Source organism: Taurulus bubalis, assembly GCF_910589615.1.
Source record: "Taurulus bubalis genome assembly, chromosome: 9".
In the NCBI taxonomy this organism is placed as follows: domain Eukaryota; kingdom Metazoa; phylum Chordata; class Actinopteri; order Perciformes; family Cottidae; genus Taurulus; species Taurulus bubalis.
The window spans coordinates 29,082,098-29,100,767 of NC_136597.1; the positions used below are offsets into that span (position 1 = coordinate 29,082,098).

The 18,670-nt window shown below is 43.9% G+C and overlaps 1 protein-coding gene across 1 annotated transcript in view; it reads right to left on the minus strand.

Annotated features, from left to right (window-relative positions):
- Positions 1 to 18,670, minus strand: part of lamb4 (laminin, beta 4) — a gene marked incomplete at its 5' end in the record, with an annotated part of 54,200 nt that overhangs the window by 2,220 nt on the left and 33,310 nt on the right. Inside the window, 20 exons of the mRNA XM_079223467.1 lie at positions 506 to 676; positions 761 to 896; positions 1,656 to 1,854; positions 2,330 to 2,474; positions 2,891 to 3,088; positions 3,217 to 3,419; positions 4,746 to 4,906; positions 10,458 to 10,827; positions 10,896 to 10,992; positions 11,118 to 11,335; positions 11,869 to 12,093; positions 12,299 to 12,456; positions 13,235 to 13,466; positions 13,600 to 13,743; positions 13,921 to 14,101; positions 14,856 to 14,976; positions 16,666 to 16,778; positions 17,676 to 17,864; positions 17,987 to 18,118; positions 18,269 to 18,470. Coding sequence (XP_079079593.1) covers positions 506 to 676; positions 761 to 896; positions 1,656 to 1,854; positions 2,330 to 2,474; positions 2,891 to 3,088; positions 3,217 to 3,419; positions 4,746 to 4,906; positions 10,458 to 10,827; positions 10,896 to 10,992; positions 11,118 to 11,335; positions 11,869 to 12,093; positions 12,299 to 12,456; positions 13,235 to 13,466; positions 13,600 to 13,743; positions 13,921 to 14,101; positions 14,856 to 14,976; positions 16,666 to 16,778; positions 17,676 to 17,864; positions 17,987 to 18,118; positions 18,269 to 18,470 — 3,595 coding nt within the window. The remainder of the gene's footprint in view (positions 1 to 505; positions 677 to 760; positions 897 to 1,655; positions 1,855 to 2,329; positions 2,475 to 2,890; positions 3,089 to 3,216; positions 3,420 to 4,745; positions 4,907 to 10,457; positions 10,828 to 10,895; positions 10,993 to 11,117; positions 11,336 to 11,868; positions 12,094 to 12,298; positions 12,457 to 13,234; positions 13,467 to 13,599; positions 13,744 to 13,920; positions 14,102 to 14,855; positions 14,977 to 16,665; positions 16,779 to 17,675; positions 17,865 to 17,986; positions 18,119 to 18,268; positions 18,471 to 18,670) is intronic.

An 18,670-nucleotide genomic window follows, 5' to 3' on the forward strand; every position in this document is an offset into this window, starting at 1 on the left:
AGTCGGCTAGAAAGACCTGGCAAGCCCAAACGTGTAGTGAGGGTGAACTGGGAATGTCTGGCAGATGATCCTGCCCAGGAAGTCTTCAACTCCCACCTTCGGAAGAACTTCTCACACTTCCCAAGGGAGGCTGGGGACATAGAATACAAGTGGTCCATGTTCAAAGCCTCTATTGTGGCCGCGGCCGCTAGGAGCTGTGGTCGGAAGGTCATTGGTGTTGTGGTGGTAACCCGAGAACCCGATGGTGGACAAGCTGAAGAAGGAGGCTTTTCGGGCCTGGTTGGCCCTCTTGAAGCAGCTGCGGTGGTCGCGGATGCTAAAACACGGGCATGGGAGGAGTTTGTGGAGACCATGGAGAAGGCGATAGATTCTTAAGTGTTTAGGTAGGAAGAAATTAGAGTCAATCATTGTCGAGCCAGCGTAAGTCAAATCAGCCGACAGCAGTGTCAGTAGTTGTATTGGTTCTGTGGCAGTAGTCACACTGGTTCTGTGGCAGTAGTCTTACTGGTTCTGTGGCAGTAGTCTGGTTTAAAGCAGAGTCTGCAGCCTCTCTGGAATCTTTTGCCGTCGCTCTGTTCTGCTCAGTTTTCCTCCTCAGAGCTTCAATCTCGTTCTGCAGATCTTCAGATCCACGATTCATCAGCTTTGTCTCGATGTCGTCTAGTTTGTCGTTCATCTAAAAAAAAGAACATAAAATAACTTATTGAAACACTCAACAGCAGGCAGGGCTGAATTCAATGGAAATATGTTTGATCTTTACGTCTTTGATTTGGTTTTTGGCCATGCCCTTGTCCTGGCTGCCGGTGTCCAGGTCATCGTTGGCTTTGTCCTGAGCTTTCTCTGCTCCATAAATATCTCTCCGGATCTCGGCCACATCGATGTTCTTTGTCCGCTCCCTCAACATAAGAAACAATAACAAGACACCTTCAAAATACAAAGTCTTCATGAAGACCCTTTGGTCAGGTATGAGACTAGTGAGGTCACTAAACGTTAAGCTAGATAAACCACTGGGCTTCATCCTCCAGGGAAGGGAAAGCTAATAGACCTTTCATGTTTCCAAAGAGTCAAGGCTTGTAGGCACGTTGTTTCAGGACCATGTTTTGTTATATCAGTTGAAATTAGGTTACATGTTTTATTTGAAAGTTTCCAACTTTGAGTTTCGTGTTAAAGTTTTATTCAGATTGTTATAAAAGTTTCATGGTTTGGTTTAATTTAAAACTGTAAAATCTTTGTTTTCAACATGTCGGCTGAGTGATGAACATTCTCATTACAGTTCACTAAAGTAAGGTTTCTTTGGCTGGAATCTTCAAATGCCAATATGAGCAAAGAAAGGAGACACACATTATCCATCTGTACATACTGTTATACTCCTAAGTCTAAAATATATGTATGTTTTAGCTTCAGTCTTTTTGGTTAAAGTTGAGTGTTTTTGTTAAAATGTTAGGGTTAGGGTTAAATTTTAGTGTTTTCATAATAGTTTTGGTTGAAGTTTCACATTCTATATTTAGTGAGTGAGTGAGATAGTTAGTGAGGGAGTGAGATAGCTAGTGAGTGAGATAGTGAGTGAGTGAGTGAGTGAGTGAGATAGTGAGTGAGTGAGTGAGTCAGTCAGTGAGATAGTTAGTTAGTTAGTTAGTTAGTTAGTGAGTACTGACTTGAGCTGCTGAGCTTCCTGCAGCAGGGTCCGGGCAGTCTTGGTGTGCTCCTCCAGGTTTTTGGGGGGATTGTTCGGGTTGGACAACAGATTATTGATGTCATTGATCAATGATCGGATCTGATCTGGTGATCGCGTCAGCTGGATGTCCAGAACAGCTTGGGCCATTTTCTCGATGTCCTCTGGAGGAACCATCTCATCTGTCAGGGAGGAAACCTGATTAATAATGTTTTAGTATCTGTATATATGAATGTTGTTCCATATCATATCATGAGGTGCAATAACCTGCTCAAAGATTTGTTTTATCTATGTTTTCTTGTGATGACCATAACACTGGCTGGCTGGTTGTTTTGTGAATGCTTCAGTAAAACATACATCTACCATATGAAAGGTTCAAGTGCAGAAAGACACATCCCGTTGTGTTTAAGGAAACAGTTCAGATCTGCTGCTGTAGGATGTGGTCTTTCTTTCCTCTAGTTAAATGAGGCACCGGATGCTTTACGATAAGGAATAACTCTGTGTTGGTGTCATGTTGGAGTTATTATTACCACTGAGATCTTTCTTAAAGCTGATATATGACTTTGAGCTCAACAATACATTCGCTCATCTGTAAAGGGATCAAAGGGCTGATCCACAAGATGAGGACCAGGTTCCTGCAGTGATCTGAACACTGACCTATGAGGTAGTCTTTGACTTTCTGGATGAGCTCCTTGGTTTTATCTTTCTCTCTCTTGAGGGAGTCAATGTTGTTGTGGATATGGTCCTGGAGGTCTTTGGCCTGGTCTTTGGTGTCCTGAGCTTGCTGTTTGGCATTGTTGATCTGACACAAAATACAGAGTTAAATATGTATTGAACAGTGAAGCAGTAAAGCGACCAGCAATCTAGAGCTGTGCATTTAACCATCGTAAGCATGAAAAGCAGTGGGCTGCTGTGAAGCGTTCGGGGGGAAACTTGGGGTTCAGAGTCTTGAATACACAGCATGTCAACAGTAGGAAAGAAACAAGGCGCAGAGAAGAAAGAAACCCATATATGTTTTGAAGTGTGAATTCTTCAGGCATGAAGCCAACAGGCTGTTGAGTAACGTTGTTTGGTTCCTGGATTATATTTGTATCAGTTTACAATCCGTTTGTACTTCAAGTGACTGAAGAGTTTCTGATTGATTGTTGGCCTTTTAAATGTGTGAGATTATGAAGCAAGCGTCTGCACTTGTAGAGCCATTTATAAATCTAAACCTACCTTGTTCTTGGCCTCCTGCAGACGGGATGGGAGGGTGAGGAGTTGCTCCTTCACTCTCTCTGCTGTCTCTGAAGCTTTCTGACTGACTGGAATGACTCCATCACAGTTTGGACCTCCACATTTCCTTTTCCCCAAATCCAGAACACACAGAGCTCCACCACATCCTGAGCAGTCCTCCAGACGTGGTCCTCCACAGATCTGCATCAGACCACAATACAAGGGTGGAAGGTCACGAAGAGGCTTATTCACCTCACTGACACCACTATTAGCTCATGCTGCTCTGATTGGTTGATGCATGTCACGTGACTCTGAAGGGTGGCACTTACCACTCGGTTGAGATTGGCCACGCTGAGCTCTTGGACCTTCTTCTCCAGCAGTGCCGCGTCTCCTCTCCTGCTGCGCATGTTCAGTTTGTGTTTGACTTCCTGCCTGCTGTCCATGGAGTCCTCCACAGCGTTGGTGGCGTTCCTCACTCTCTGCTCGTCCAACATGAAGGCTTCATGAAGCTTCTGGATGTCATCCAGCAGCTCTACAACGGGATCAGAGAAGACAACGAGTCCACAGATCAGGTGAAGAAGAACAAATGCATGAAGCAGCACAATCACTTCTGTACGTGTGTTTCATGAGGAAGCACCAGACAGAGGAAGACATGTTTCATGAGGAAGCACCAGACAGAGGAAGACATGTTTCATGAGGAAGCACCAGATAGAGGAAGACATGTTTCATGAGGAAGCACCAGACAGAGGAAGACATGTTTCATGAGGAAGCACCAGACAGAGGAAGACATGTTTCATGAGGAAGCACCAGACAGAGGAAGACATGTTTCATGAGGAAGCACCAGACAGAGGAAGACATGTGTTTCACGAGGAAGCACCAGACAGAGGAAGACATGTTTCATGAGGAAGAAGCAGGCAGAGGAAGCAGAAGCAAGATGTGGAAGAAGCGTCTTCAAAATTACACGTTCAAAATTAAAATCAGAGGAGAGAACAATGTCCAGGGTTGGACTTCACAACCTTTATAGAAGGTAAAGAGGAACCAGAAGGGCAGCGTACAGGACATGTATGTTAAAATCACTCCAAATCAAGACTCACAGCAGCAGCTTAGAGATGAGAGAGTCTGTAGATTCCAACACAAAGTGGCCTTTCCATTCATCATCTAACTGGAACAGGATCAGTGCACCACCAATAGATCTGCTTCCACCACCAAGAGGTCTGCTTCCACCACCAATAGGTCTGCTTCCACCACCAATAGATCTGCTTCCATCACCAAGAGGTCTGCTTCCACCACCAAGAGGTCTGTTTCCACCACCAATAGATCTGCTTCCACCACCAAGAGGTCTGCTTCCACCACCACAAAATCTGTGTCTAGCACCAAGAGGTCTGCTTCCACCACTAAGTGTTCTGCTTCCACCTCCAAGTGTTCTGCTTCCACTATCAAGAGGTCTGCTTCCACCACCAAGTGTTTTGCTTCCACCTCCAAGTTCTGCTTCCACTATCAAGAGGTCTGCTTCCACCACCAAGTGTTCTGCTTCCACCTCCAAGTGTTCTGCTTCCACCACCAAGTGTTCTGCTTCCACCACCAAGTGTTCTGCTTCCTCCTCCAAGTGTTCTGCTTACACCACCAAGTGTTCTGCTTCCACCACCAAGTGTTCTGCTTCCACCACCAAGAGGTCTGCTTTCACCACAAAGAGTTCTGTCTCCACCCTGGATGGCCTCCGTAACAACTGGTCTGTAGTAGACCACCCTGTCACTGAGTGACTGTGGGTCAGGTGCTAGAAGACGTCCTAGAACACTTCATGAAGTGAAGGGGCATCAGAAAAGGCCTATCCAGAACTATAACCAGAACATCACTGTACCGTCCGGGTATTCCTCTTCATCGTCTGGACTCTGCAGAAGTTTCTCCTTCAGGCTGTTCAGCAGCTTCCTGAACTCCAGACCAACGTTGTCCATCTCCGTGTTCAGAAGAGCAGACGAGTCGATCACGATCACTTTCGGGTCGATGGCGTTGTGCAGCTTCCTGTGAGGAGGAAAGTTTTCCAGAAGGTTTGTTTCTTGAGTTTAACCTTTAAAGTAATCACTCAGTCATCAACGTAAGTACAGTAAGATTGTAATACACGTCGGCGGTAATGACTCCCGACTTCGCCACTCGCCGGTCACTAAAATCAATGTGGAGTCCGTGTGCGCTTACGCCAAAACAATGGCGGACCCCGTAGTTTTCTCTGGCCCTCCGCCAAACACGGTGACTGTTGAGATGTATAGCAGCATGTCAGCTTTCCACCGTTTGTTGTCATGGTGGTGTCCAGCAAACAATGTGGGCTTCGTAGATAACTGGCGGTTTTTCGCTGATTTTTTTCCCCTCAAACGTGCCTCCGGTCCCTTTCCTCTGCGCCTGAGTCTCTGCTCACCACACCCGGTCTTGACACACTATTGCAACAGTGCAACACAATAGGATAATTAAATGTGGACTCCTAAACACTAGATCGGGCACCAGGTACGTATCCAGAATTGATATCTGAATTTTTTTAGTTTTGTCAAGTTTGAACTGATAAGGTATTATTGTAGGGGATTTTAATATTCATGTGGATGTCGGCAGTGATAGCCTTAGTGTTGCATTTAGCTCATTGTTGGATTCGATTGGCTTCTTTCAGAGAGTACAAGAACCGACTCACTGTTTTAACCACACCCTTGACCTTGTTCTTACATATGGCATTGATGTGGAGCATTTAGTAGTGTTTCCTCAGAACCCTCTTTTATCAGACCATTGCCTTATAACTTTTGAGTTTATACTACCGGATTGTACAGCGCTAGGCAAGAGTTTTTACACTAGATGTCTAACTGACAATGCTGTTGCTAGATATACGGAAGTGATTCCTTCTGTATTTGATTTATTATGTCTCAATACAACACAGGACTCCTGTGCTAACTTTAGTCCCTCTCAGATTGATCGGTTTGTCGATGGTGCTACTGGCTCACTGAGAGTGACTCTGGTCTCGATAGCCCCTCTAAAAAAGAGGATCAAAGGAGACTCGCTCCATGGTATAACCCTCAGACCCGTCATTGGAATGATCACTGATGAGGCTGAGACGGCGTACAGAAGAGAGGTGGAGGAACTTGTGGCCTGGTGTCGTGATAATAGCCTCTCCTTGAACGCAGACAAGACAAGAAGGAGATGATTATCAACCCAAGGAGGAAGAGGGTGCAGCACGCACCACTTTGCATAGGTTGGACAGAGGTGGAAAGGGTGAAAACCTTTAAATTCCTTGGAACGCACATCAGCAAGGACCTCACCTGGTCTCATAACACACTTCAGGACATCAAAAAGGCACAGCAGCGACTGTATTTCTTAAGAAGGCTGAGGAAATTTGGCATGCCACCCAAGATACTCAGCAACTTCTACAGATGCACGGTCGAGAGCGTCCTTACCAGCTCAATCACAGTATGGTATGGGAACTGTAATGCCCAGGACAGGAAGGCACTCCAGCGTGTGATAAAAACTGCACAGTACATCTCAGGAGCAGCCTTCCCCTCTCTTCAAGACATTTACTTCACAAGGGTAACCAGGAGAGCAGCTCACATCATCAGGGACACAACACACCCCCAGCACAGACACTTCTCGTTCCTGCCGTCAGGTAGACGCTACAGGAGTCACAAATCCAGAACCACAAGACTGACAAACTGTTTCTATGCGCAGGCCATCAGGCTGGTGAACACACACACACATCACTGAACTGTAAACGGCTGCTGCTGTGACTTCATTCATGTCACAGCCATACTTTGGATTGTATTGTAGCAATGCATAGTGCACTTTATACATATGTTTTGTGCAATACTGTCACTATATTTTGTACCTTGTTTTTATTTTTTTCCTTAAGTTTATTTTATTCATTTATTTTCCTTAAAGTTGATTGTAATTCTGTGTTACGACGACCCAACAAAAAAAGCTTTTCATTGTACATAACTGCCTGTTATCTGTGCATATGACAATAAAAATATCTTGAATCTTGAAGCAAGCATCAGGAAGCTTGAGGGCATATGGCGTTCCAACGGTCTGGAGGAGTCCCGGTTGGTTTGGTGGGATAGTCTAAGAACATATAAGAAGGCCCTCCGTAATGCCAGAGGAGCCTACTACTCATCACTAATAGAGAAAAACAACTAGAAACCTTGGTTTCTCTTTAGCACTGTGGCCAGGCTGGCTGAGAGTCATAGCTCGGTGGATCCGTGTATTCCTACAGACCTCAGTAGTAATGACTTCATGAACTTCTTCAATGGTAAGATTCTGGCTATTAGAGGCAGGATCGGTAATCTCCTGCCCTCGACTACTGCCGGTCCATCCTCAGGTGGGATGGCCATGGAGGAGGCTGTGGGCCCTGCTGTGTGTCTGGATGGATTTTTTACCATCAACCTCGACCAACTGTCTTTAATAGTTTCTATTTCTAAATATTTTACTTGTCTTCTGGACCCTGTTCCGACTAAGCTGTTTAGAATAGAATATAATACTTTATTGTCATTGTCACGAAAACAACGAAAATCAGCTCTAGCAGCTCTTACAGTAAAGACAAACATTAAAAACAACCATAGAAACATTCACATCACAAGTAGACAGATAATTAAGTGGATCATCATAAAGTGCACGTGCCATTGAATATTTGTTCAGCAGTTAGTGCTAGTGTCCTCAGCTTTTTGGCACCTCTCTACTAGATATTATCAATGGGTCTTTACTAACGGGTCATGTACCACAGTCTTTTAAAGTAGCTGTAATTAAACCTCTTCTTAAAAAGCCCACTCTGGATCCAGAGGTGTTGGCTAACTACAGACCTATATCTAACCTTCCCTTCCTCTAGGGTTAGGGTTAGGGTTAGGGTTAGGATACAGGAGAAGGTAGTCGCAAACCAGTTGTGTGACTTTTTACATAACAATAGTTTATTTGAGGAGTTTCAGTCAGGATTTAGAAAGCATCATAGCACAGAGACACTAGTGACAATTACTAATGACCTTCTAGTTGCATCAGATAGGGGACTTGTCTCTGTTCTGGTCTTGTTAGACCTTAGTGCTGATAAAGGACTTGTCTCTGTACTGGTCTTGTTAGACCTTTGTGCTGATAAAGGACTTGTCTCTGTTCTGGTCTTGTTAGACCTTAGTGCTGATAAAGGACTTGTCTCTGTACTGGTCTTGTTAGACCTTAGTGCTGATAAAGGACTTGTCTCTGTTCTGGTTCTTGTTAGACCTTAGTGCTGATAAAGGACTTGTCTCTGTTCTGGTCTTCTTAGACCTTAGTGCTGATAAAGGACTTGTCTCTGGTCTTGTTAGACCTTTGTGCTGATAAAGGACTTGTCTCTGTACTGGTCTTGTTAGACCTTAGTGCTGATAAAGGACTTGTCTCTGTTCTTGTCTTGTTAGACCTTAGTGCTGATAAAGGACTTGTCTCTGGTCTGGTCTTGTTAGACCTTAGTGCTGATAAAGGACTTGTCTCTGTACTGGTCTTGTTAGACCTTAGTGCTGATAAAGTACTTGCCTCTGTTCTTGTCTTTTTAGACCTTAGTGCTGATAAAGGACTTGTCTCTGTTCTGGTCTTGTTAGACCTTAGTACAGCATTCGACACTATTGACCATGACATCGTATTACAGAGACTAAACCAGTCGATTGGTATTAATGGTACAGCACTAATCGTATTTATCAGATCGATCTCAGTTTGTATTTGTAAATGATGAGGCCTCGATGACCACCGCCGTTCGTCATGGAGTTCCACAAGGTTCTGTGCTTGGACCAATTTTATTCACCTTATATATGCTTCCTTTAGGCTATATTATCAGAAAACACTTTCAACTTTCACTGCTATGCCGATGACACTCAACTATATCTGTGGATCAAGCCAGATGAAATCCACCAGGTCGCTAAACTTCAAGCGTGTCTTAAAGATATAGAAGGGTCTCTCCAGTTGATCCAGAATGCTGCAGCTTGTGTACTAACAAGGACGCGGAGGAGAGATCACATTACTCCTGTACTAGCTGCTCTCCACTGGCTTCCTGTAAGATCGAGAATCATATTTAAAATCCTTCTCCTTACCTACAAAGCCTTAACTGGTGATGCACCATCATATCTTAAGGATCTTATAGTACCATATTACCCCACTAGAGCATTACGCTCACTAAATGCAGGGTTACGTGTGGTTCCCAGAGTGTTAAAAAGTAGGTTGGGGGCTAGAGCTTTCAGTTATCGGGCTCCTCTTCTGTGGAATCAGCTTCCACTTTCAGTCCAGGGGACAGGCACGGTCACCTCATTTAAGAGTAGACTTAAGACTTTCCTCTTTGATAGCGCTTATAGTTAGGGCTTTTTCAGGCTTATAGTTAGGGCTGGCTCAGGTTTACCCTGGTCCAGACACTAGATATGCTGCTATAGGCCTAGACTGCTGGGGGGACATCTTAGGATACACTGAGCTCCTCTTCTTTCACACCTCTCTCCTCCTCTTCTTTCTCTCCTTCTGGATAAATTATTGTCTCTTCAATGCACATTACTAACTCTACTTTTTTTTTTCCGGGAGCCTCTGTGCTTCCTCGCCTCAACTTTCCATGGATCGAGGCTGCCTGGAACCGGTCCTGCTCCCTGCCATGGCCTTGCTGATGCCTGTGAAAGGGTTTTTACTATCTTTATTTGGGGAGTTTTTCCTGATCCGATGTGAGGTCCCGGGACAGGATGTCATGTGTACAGATTGTAAAGCCCTCCGAGGCAAACTTATATTTGTGATGTTGGGCTATATAAAATAAACTGAATTGAAAAGTTGATTCACTTAAAACCTCCAGGAAACATTATTTTTAACGTTTGAAGAGGACGAAACATTTTTTTAAATTATAAATTGGAACCATATCAGAACAGGAAATAAGTTACTTCAAAGCAAAACATAAACCTCAGAATTTCAGTCATTGAAAAACATATTTTAATTGTATTATATTGATAGTTTAAAGAAAATGCACCTTTACTCTCTTGACTTCTTGTGCATATAGACATCCGGCCTCCTGCCTCCTGCCTCTTACCTCCTGCCATGGCCCTGCTGATGCCCCGCCCTTCCTCCCTCCTCTCTACCTCCTTCTGCTTCATGGATCGTGGTTATCTGGATCATGGACCATGCATACTACTCATTATATGAATAATTTCTGTCATATTCATGTAATGTGCTGTAACTCTGTTACGTTATTCATTCTGGTCACATGACATCTATTGCTTCTGTCCATCCGGGGAGAGGGATCCTCCTCCTGCTTTATGAAGGGTTCTTATAAAAGGAAGTTTCATCATTTATTTATTGATTAATTTATGTTGTGTGTGTATATCAGTATATATTTGACACTACTAGTGTTGCGTGTATATTTAAAATATGTGTGTGGATTTTTGCTCTATGTGTGGATTTAGTTTACATTTATGTAAAATGATAAATATTGTGTTGATTGATGCAGGTGTAGAATAAAAAGGAGAATGAGATGTCTGTGAGGAAGTGTGGAGGAGATATTCATTGAGGGAACATTCATTTGAGTTAACTATAAAAGTCTTCTGTGAGGCTGTAACACCTCACACTGTACCTGCTCTTTGCACACAGCTCCTCCAGCTCCTCCAGCTCCGGCTGGGACAGTCCCGTCAGGGTGGTGAGGCCGTCCAGCTTGGAGTGCATCTTCAGCATCTGTTGCAGCCGGGTGTCGCCGGGCCACCCGTCGTCATCGCCGTGGCGAGGAATGAAGCTTCTCATCCTCAGCGCGGCTCGCTGGACATCGGCCACGCCTCCGGCCCAGAGCGCGTTGCACGGATGGCACTCGCCACAGGCCGGGAACACCGAATCGTATCCGGGGGCGCACTCATCACAGAAGATCCCGGAGACGCCGACCCGACAGAGACACTCGCCGGTTTCAGGGTCACATGACGGGCGTTCCGTCCCCTCAACGTTACAGTCACAAGCTGAGAGAGACACGACGAGGTCACACACAAGCCGAGTCATGAGGGAATGTGTTGGTGGCGTCACTCACAGATACACTGCAGGTCCGGGTTCCCGAAGTGGTTTCCTGCACACTCGTCACACTGCCTCCCTCCAAACTCGGGCCGACACGGACACTGGCCCGTCACCTGAACGCATCACTGCTTCAGTCGGTGCATGTGTTGAGATCATGCTTCATTGAGTTATAGTGTGTGGTGGTCTAGTATTGAGTAACACTAACTGTACATGGTACCTCACTACAGTGGCCTCTCACCTTGCTGCACATGTTGGAGAAGGAGTTCACAGAATCACAGCTGCAGACTTGACACCCCGATGCCCCGTCCAGGTTCCAGTATCCGTCCACACACTCGTCACAGAGGGCGCCCACCGCCCCCGTCCTGCAGGGACACTGTCCCGTCCTTGAGTTACAGAAACAAGGACTCCCCAGAGGACACTGAGTCACCTCTGTCCCGCGCCGGTCACAAGAGCACTCTTGGAAATGAGCATATGAAATAAATCAGAGGAGGAAAAACATATTGGGCCAGCAGTCACAAGCTTTAAACCACGTGGTCACATTTCTGACCCGGTTAGGGTACCAGAAACCCTTGAGGGCAGACCAGGCTCTCATTAACCTACACACAGGACAGAGCCTGAACTGTGACCCGCGTCATGAAGAGACGTCTTCTTCTTCCTCTTATTAACATTAATAATAATAATAACAATATTAATAAGAGGAAGAAGAATACCTTATTTAAGACTAACATTATATTAACATTATTATTATTATTATTATTAACATTATCATTAATAGTAACAGTATATTAAAATTAACATTACCATTGATTAATATTACCATTATTATTATTATTATTAATAGTAATATTACCATTATTATTAATATTATTATTAATATGAATATAATTATTATCATTATTATTATTATTACAATTACCATTATTATAATGAATATGATGAACAATATTAGTATTATGAATAACATGATCATTATTATGGTCTGGTCGTACCTTTGCAGTCCTGGTCCAGGGCGTCCCCGTAGTACCCGGGTCTGCAGTCCTGGCATCGGGCTCCCGTTGTGTGGTGGAGGCAGCGCTGACATTCTCCCGTTCGGCTGTCGCAGGAGTTCGGGTCTCCGGGGTTTATGTTGTTGTTGCAGGGGCACGCCTCACAGCGTGCGCCTGGCAACCCCAGGTCACCATAGAAACCAGGGCTGCATCTGTCGCAGCGTGGACCTGAGAGTCAAAGTACTGCGATCACATGACCTATGTAAATGTAAACCAGGATCCATGATGTGCTCACAGTCATGTGATCACATGACTGTGAGCACATCATTGGCTCCGTATCTGTGTGAGGTCACATGTTAAGGTGTCTGATCACCTGGAACATGTATTCCCATCAGGCCTCTTCAGGGCTTCTGTCAGGGCAGCTCTTACTTACCTGTATGCCCCTCCCTGCAGGTACAGGTGAGACTGAGGGATTGTGGGTCGTGTTGGCATGAGGTGGCGAAGAATCGTCCACTGTTTGTAACTTCTGGACAAAGGCAGGGCTGGCAGGGCTGTCCGGAGCCTGGGTTACCATAGTAGCCCTCTACACACCTGCATCAGCAGCACAGGATCAGAACCAGATCATTTACAGGACGGTCTGTAACCCCAACCCTAAACCGGCTTCATACCGCACTTGTTCTTGTTTTGGTATAAATCCGGAGTTTTAGTCCTGTTGCTTTATCTTTCAATGTCTTTTATCTGTGTTATGTGATTTCTGTGTGTCTTGTGTATGTTGAAACTTTGTCTATGCTGCTATCTTGGCCAGGCTTCCCTTGGAAAAGAGATCATTGTATCTCAACGGGACCGACCTGGTAAAATAAAGGCTAATAAAAATAAACCCTAACCAGATCATTTACAGGACGGTCTTCTTAAGGTAAGAACCCTGGTTGAAGACTTTGCAGTGTGTCTAAAAATGAGTGTTAAAAATAGGCAGTGAGAGGTCTAACTTGATAAAGGTTGAGATGGGGGCCTACGGCATTAGCTGAAAACACCCTAGAAAAAATCTCATAAAATCCTATATATATATATATATATATATATATGTATATATATATATATATATATATATATGTATATATATATATATAATTGTGTATAAATATATCATCATATATAAACATATATGGACAAAACATTTTTTTAATTCCTCTGTATGTTTGACAATAAATAAAGCTGGCTTTGACTTTGACACTTATATTGATTTGTATAGATGCATCATATATATATATATATATATATATATATATATATATATATATATATATATGTAAACATGGCCTGACTTATCTGTAGAAATTTCATATGGATATACATATGTATTTATATTAACCTTTCACACATTGGTCCGGTGGCATGCTCCCTGCATTTCAGGCATTCTCCGGTTTCTTCATCACACTCTTCCGACAGCTGGTGACATTGACAGGGTCGACAGGAAGGGAATCCCCAGAATGCAGTCTGACAGCGATCACAGCGTCGACCTGTGACCTCTGAGCGACACACACATTGACCTCTGACCTGATCGCAAATCTCCGATACCGACCCCCGAGGTTCACACTCACACGCTACAAACAAGACAGCAGAGAAAAGTCATCACAGAATGACTGTCATTAATTATCTTAAAATGATACATTATTAAGGAAATTCTTCAAACTGATCTTTACTGTCAATCCTGTTCTTAGAGTTAGAGTTCCTTACGTTTGCAGCCATCAGGTCCGAAACCAAACGTCAGTGGTGAACAGGTATCACAGCAACGGCCAATCACATTGGGTTTACATTCACAGAAACCTCCCAGTTTACTGCAGGATGGTCCGAAAGAGCCGGCAACGTTGCACCTGCACACTGAGAACAGGACACAGATCAAAATAAAACACAGAACCCGAACCCGGGACTCAATATGAGGCGAAAAAAAACCATAAAAGAAAGGAATTACAAGAAATGTTGAAGTGAAAGACAAACAGCTTACACACAGCTCCGTTGTGTACTTGTGTGTTGTGTGTGTATGTGCTGTGTACTCACACACAGCGCCGTTGTGTACTCGTGCTGACGTGCTCCTCATGAGCCCCTCACACACCTCTCTCAGTGACTCCTCTGGATTGAGCTCAACAGCCAATCCAATGCAGCGAAAGTGTCGTAAAGAGTCAACGTCCCTCTGGGAGCAGAAGTCCTGACCAGCCTGGGAACCTGGGATCAAACCTATCTGAGAACACAGAGTACATCATTCAGGACGTAAGTACACACAGAGTACATCATTCAGGATGTAAGTACACACAGAGTACATCATTCAGGACGTAAGTACACACAGAGTACATCATTCAGGACGTAAGTACACACAGAGTACATCATTCAGGACGTAAGTACACACAGAGTACAACATTCAGGACGTAAGAACACACAGAGTACATGATTCAGGACGTAAGAACACACAGAGTACATCATTCAGGACGTAAGTACACACGGAGTACATCATTCAGGACGTAAGTACACACAGAGTACATGATTCAGGACGTAAGAACACACAGAGTACATGATTCAGGACGTAAGTACACACAGAGTACATCATTCAGGACGTAAGTACACACAGAGTACATCATTCAGGACATAAGTACACACAGAGTACATCATTCAGGATGTAAGTACACACAGAGTACATCATTCAGGATGTAAGTACACACAGAGTACATCATTCAGGACGTAAGTACACACAGAGTACATCATTCAGGACGTAAGTACACACAGAGTACATCATTCAGGACGTAAGTACACACAGAGTACATCATTTGTAATTCACTGTGCTACATGTATTGTATGCATGAGGTCATCTCTGTGAACCCCAGGAAAATTAGCTGGCTAATGGGGATCCAGCTAACAACAACAGGTCGGCCCTGAGAGACTCGACATGGACTCTCTGGCTGCTGCTTCGTCATCGTCAGCTGAGGATGAAGACTTCTCACCGAGTCGATCAGTATGTGTGAGCTGGACTGGCTGTCTGATCCGGGCTGTTTATTAAAGACCATGTCCACAAAGTACCGACTGTCTGCGTTCAGACACACCGCAGAGTCCAGAATACCCCACCTGGAGACAAACAAACAAACACACGAACAAACAATAATCAAACAACGACAATATCAAAGACGTAAACAGCCAAATAATAGTAAACAAGAGAACAAGCTGGCTTCAGTTTGGTAATCTGATTCAATATATAACACGTAATTGATAATCATTGGCACAGGCTGACTTTTACATTGGCCTCTAGTGGCCACTATGTGAATAACATGTTGTCTGCCAGAAACAAAGGAAGAAGTAGTCTTCCATGTTTTATGTCCCCAGGCTTTGTTTCAGAAGGCAAGTTTAACAAACTCTGAGTCTAACCCTGAACTCTGAGTTAACTAACTTCTGGGTTAACTAACCCCGAGTTAACTAACCCTGAGCTCTGAGTTAACTAACCCTGAGCCATGAGTTAACTAACACTGAACTCTGAGTTAACTAATTCTGAACTCAGAGTTAACTAACCCTGAGTTAACTAACCCTGAACCATGAGTTAACTAACCCTGAACACTAACCCTGAACACTAACCCTAACCCCGAGCTAACTAATCCTGAACTCAGAGTTAACTAACACTGAACACTAACCCTGAACCCTGAGTTAACTAACCCTAAGTTAACTAACCCTGAACTCTGAGTTAACTAACACTGAACACTAACCCTGAACCCTGAGTTAACTAACCCAAAGTTAACTAACCCTGAACCATGAGTTAACTAACACTGAACACTAACCCTGAACACTAACCCTAACCCCGAGCTAACTAATCCTGAACTTAGAGTTAACTAACACTGAACACTAACCCTGAACCCTGAGTTAACTAACCCTAAGTTAACTAACCCTGAACTCTGAGTTAACTAACACTGAACACTAACCCTGAACCCTGAGTTAACTAACCCTAAACTCTGAGTTAACTAACACTGAACACTAAACCTGAACCCTGAGTTAACTAACCCTGAACTCTGAGGTAACTAACCCTGAACCATGAGTAAACTAACACTGAACTCTGAGTTAACTAACACTGAACACTAACCCTGAACCCTGAGTTACCTAACCCTGAACCCTGAGTTACCTAACCCTGAACTCTGAGTTACCTAACCCTGAACTCTGAGTTAACTAACACTGAACACTAACCCTGAACCCTGAGTTAACTAACCCTGAACTCTGAGGTAACTAATCCTGAACTCAGAGTTAACTAACCCTGAGTTAACTAACCCTGAGTTAAACCTCCCTGAACTCTGAGTTAACTAATCCTGAACTCAGAATTAACTTACCCTGAGGTAACTAACCCTGCACTCTAAGTTAACTAACCCTGAACTCTGAGTTAACTAACCCTGAACTCAGTGATAACATTGAAATTGAAAACCCTGAGTTTTTTCAGCTTGGAGAATCAAACAAACATCATAGATATAGCACTGATGCTATGCTTCACCATGGCAAGATATTAACTCTAGACAGGAAAATAACTCCTATATAAACACCATTCCCCAAGAAATGTCCAGTGTTTCCTATGCTAAAGGAGCTAAATGAGGAAGCATTGAAGCTCCTTTCCTTTGGTAAAGAAAGGTTCAGTGTTTCCGATGCTAATGGAGCTAAATGAGGAAGCATTGGAGCTCCTTTCCTTTGGTAAAGAAAGGTTCAGTGTTTTCGATGCTAAAAAAGCTAAGCATTGAAGCTCCTTTCACACCAAAAAGGACTATTCCACCGTAGCATTTATCTCACCTGGAGTTTGCAGGAAGAACCAGACTTGTACTTCCTGTTGGGTCACTGCTGCAGCCGCCGCTGCCCGATGACACTGCGACGATGCTGACTGAAGCCAGCCAATCAGACGGAGGCTGCAGAAAAAGATCAGCTGATGTTACAATACAGCAGAAAATAAAAGTCATCATGCAGGTGAAGTGTAGTTGTATAGTTCTGCTTCCACTTCAATAGAAAAGCAGCCGACAGCTTGACATGAGCTCACTACAGATCCAGGATGGAACCCAAACCTCCACTATCTTCCGTCATCGTGAATACAAGTCAACATTTCAACATTTTCATTCGCAGGAACGTTTGAGTTTCTGCCAAATCTTTGAGAGAATAAGTGAGGGTGTATTTGTGAGTCTTTCTCAAGTGAAGTCTTCAGTAAACATGAAGAGCCATACTCATGAGACGAACGCCTTCTCTCTTCGCCCGTATGTTCTTGTGTTGATGGAGGCCAATGAACGTTAACATGTTGAACAACGTGTAGACCAACTTCATTTTAACACCATCATTGAAGAAATAAAGAGGAACCGGCATGAAGCCTTGTTGTCGTTTCATCATTTTATTCTATTAGACCAGGGGTGCCCACAATTGGTTGGCTTGCGAGCTACTTTTAAAATGACCAAGTATATATATTTAGCATTATTAATGTGTAAATATACCGAGTATACTTTATATTTACACTATTGGCTTACCTTGCATAACTGCATGAACCCTTATGACACAACACAATTCTGTACATTTTTGGTCATTACATGTTACTCTGATGACTTCACTGAATGGAACCAGTAGGGTTGCATAGTCCTGACAGTAGCTGCTGGTCAGCCTTAGGCAGACCAAATGGTCATCAGTCATGGTGGAACGGTGTTTGGACTTAATATTTTTTTACATTTATATAAATATTTAGTGGGATTTCTACGGCCATTTTTTTTTTTTGAGACCCTTGGTCTGTAAAAACCAAGGACCAAGACGAGGATTGTTCTCTTTACCTCTGACTCATAACGAATAACTAGCTGGTAATCCATTGGTGATGGGAGGTTGTTCACGGTGAACCTAAGTCCCGCCCCCTCAACCACTCTGACCAATCCCAGGCCGCTCCAGGTGATCGGCTGACCGGCTGTCCTTTGACGGGGAACAATCTGCAGGGCGTGACCCGGGTCCAGAGGGAGGCTGTTCTGCTGCAGATTGGAAACAAATAGCAGTTAGAGACAAGTAGGGCAACGTGATTGGCTGAAAGGTCAGACTGGGGCCCCAATTGGTCAAAAATACAGTGCAACGGGAAGTGAATAAAACGTCCTACCTGACCCCGTCTCCACCGGCGGGCGAGGTGACGAGTCCTCCGAACCAGAACGATTCTCCCGTTTGTGAATTTAAAGTTGTAACCCTGCTCTCTGTAGAACCTCTCACACTGAGGTGAAACTACTGGGTCCAGCTGAAAACACAGATTAATAGATATATAGATGTAGATGTATCCATGTTTGTATATATATATATATATATATATATATATATATATATATATATATATATATATATATATATATATATACTGATACCATCACATCTACTCATCGTTACACACCAGAGAAGAAGAAGGAGGAGAAGACGGAGGAGGAGGAGGAGGAGGAGGAGTAGAAGAGCTTCTTCTCTGCAGCGGAGCGGCGAGCTCCGCCTCGTACAGGAAGTAGTCCAGTGGAGGCAGGAAGTAGCGAGGGGCGGGGTCAGAGCAGCGTTGACCCACCATGTTGGGTAAACAGTGACACTGCCCGTCCTCCGGAGAACACCTGAGGAGACAGGAAGTCCACCTTGTCAGTCTGTGTCCTCTGAGGTTCAGCTTTTGTCACCGAGAAACAGAATGAATAAAAGATATCCACCAACATTTTCGTGTCCTAAACACGTACATGTTGAAGTTGATCATTTATTAACAGACGTGATGGCAACATTTGTCGTGTTTTAACATTGTGAGTTCATAGTTCTGGATGGA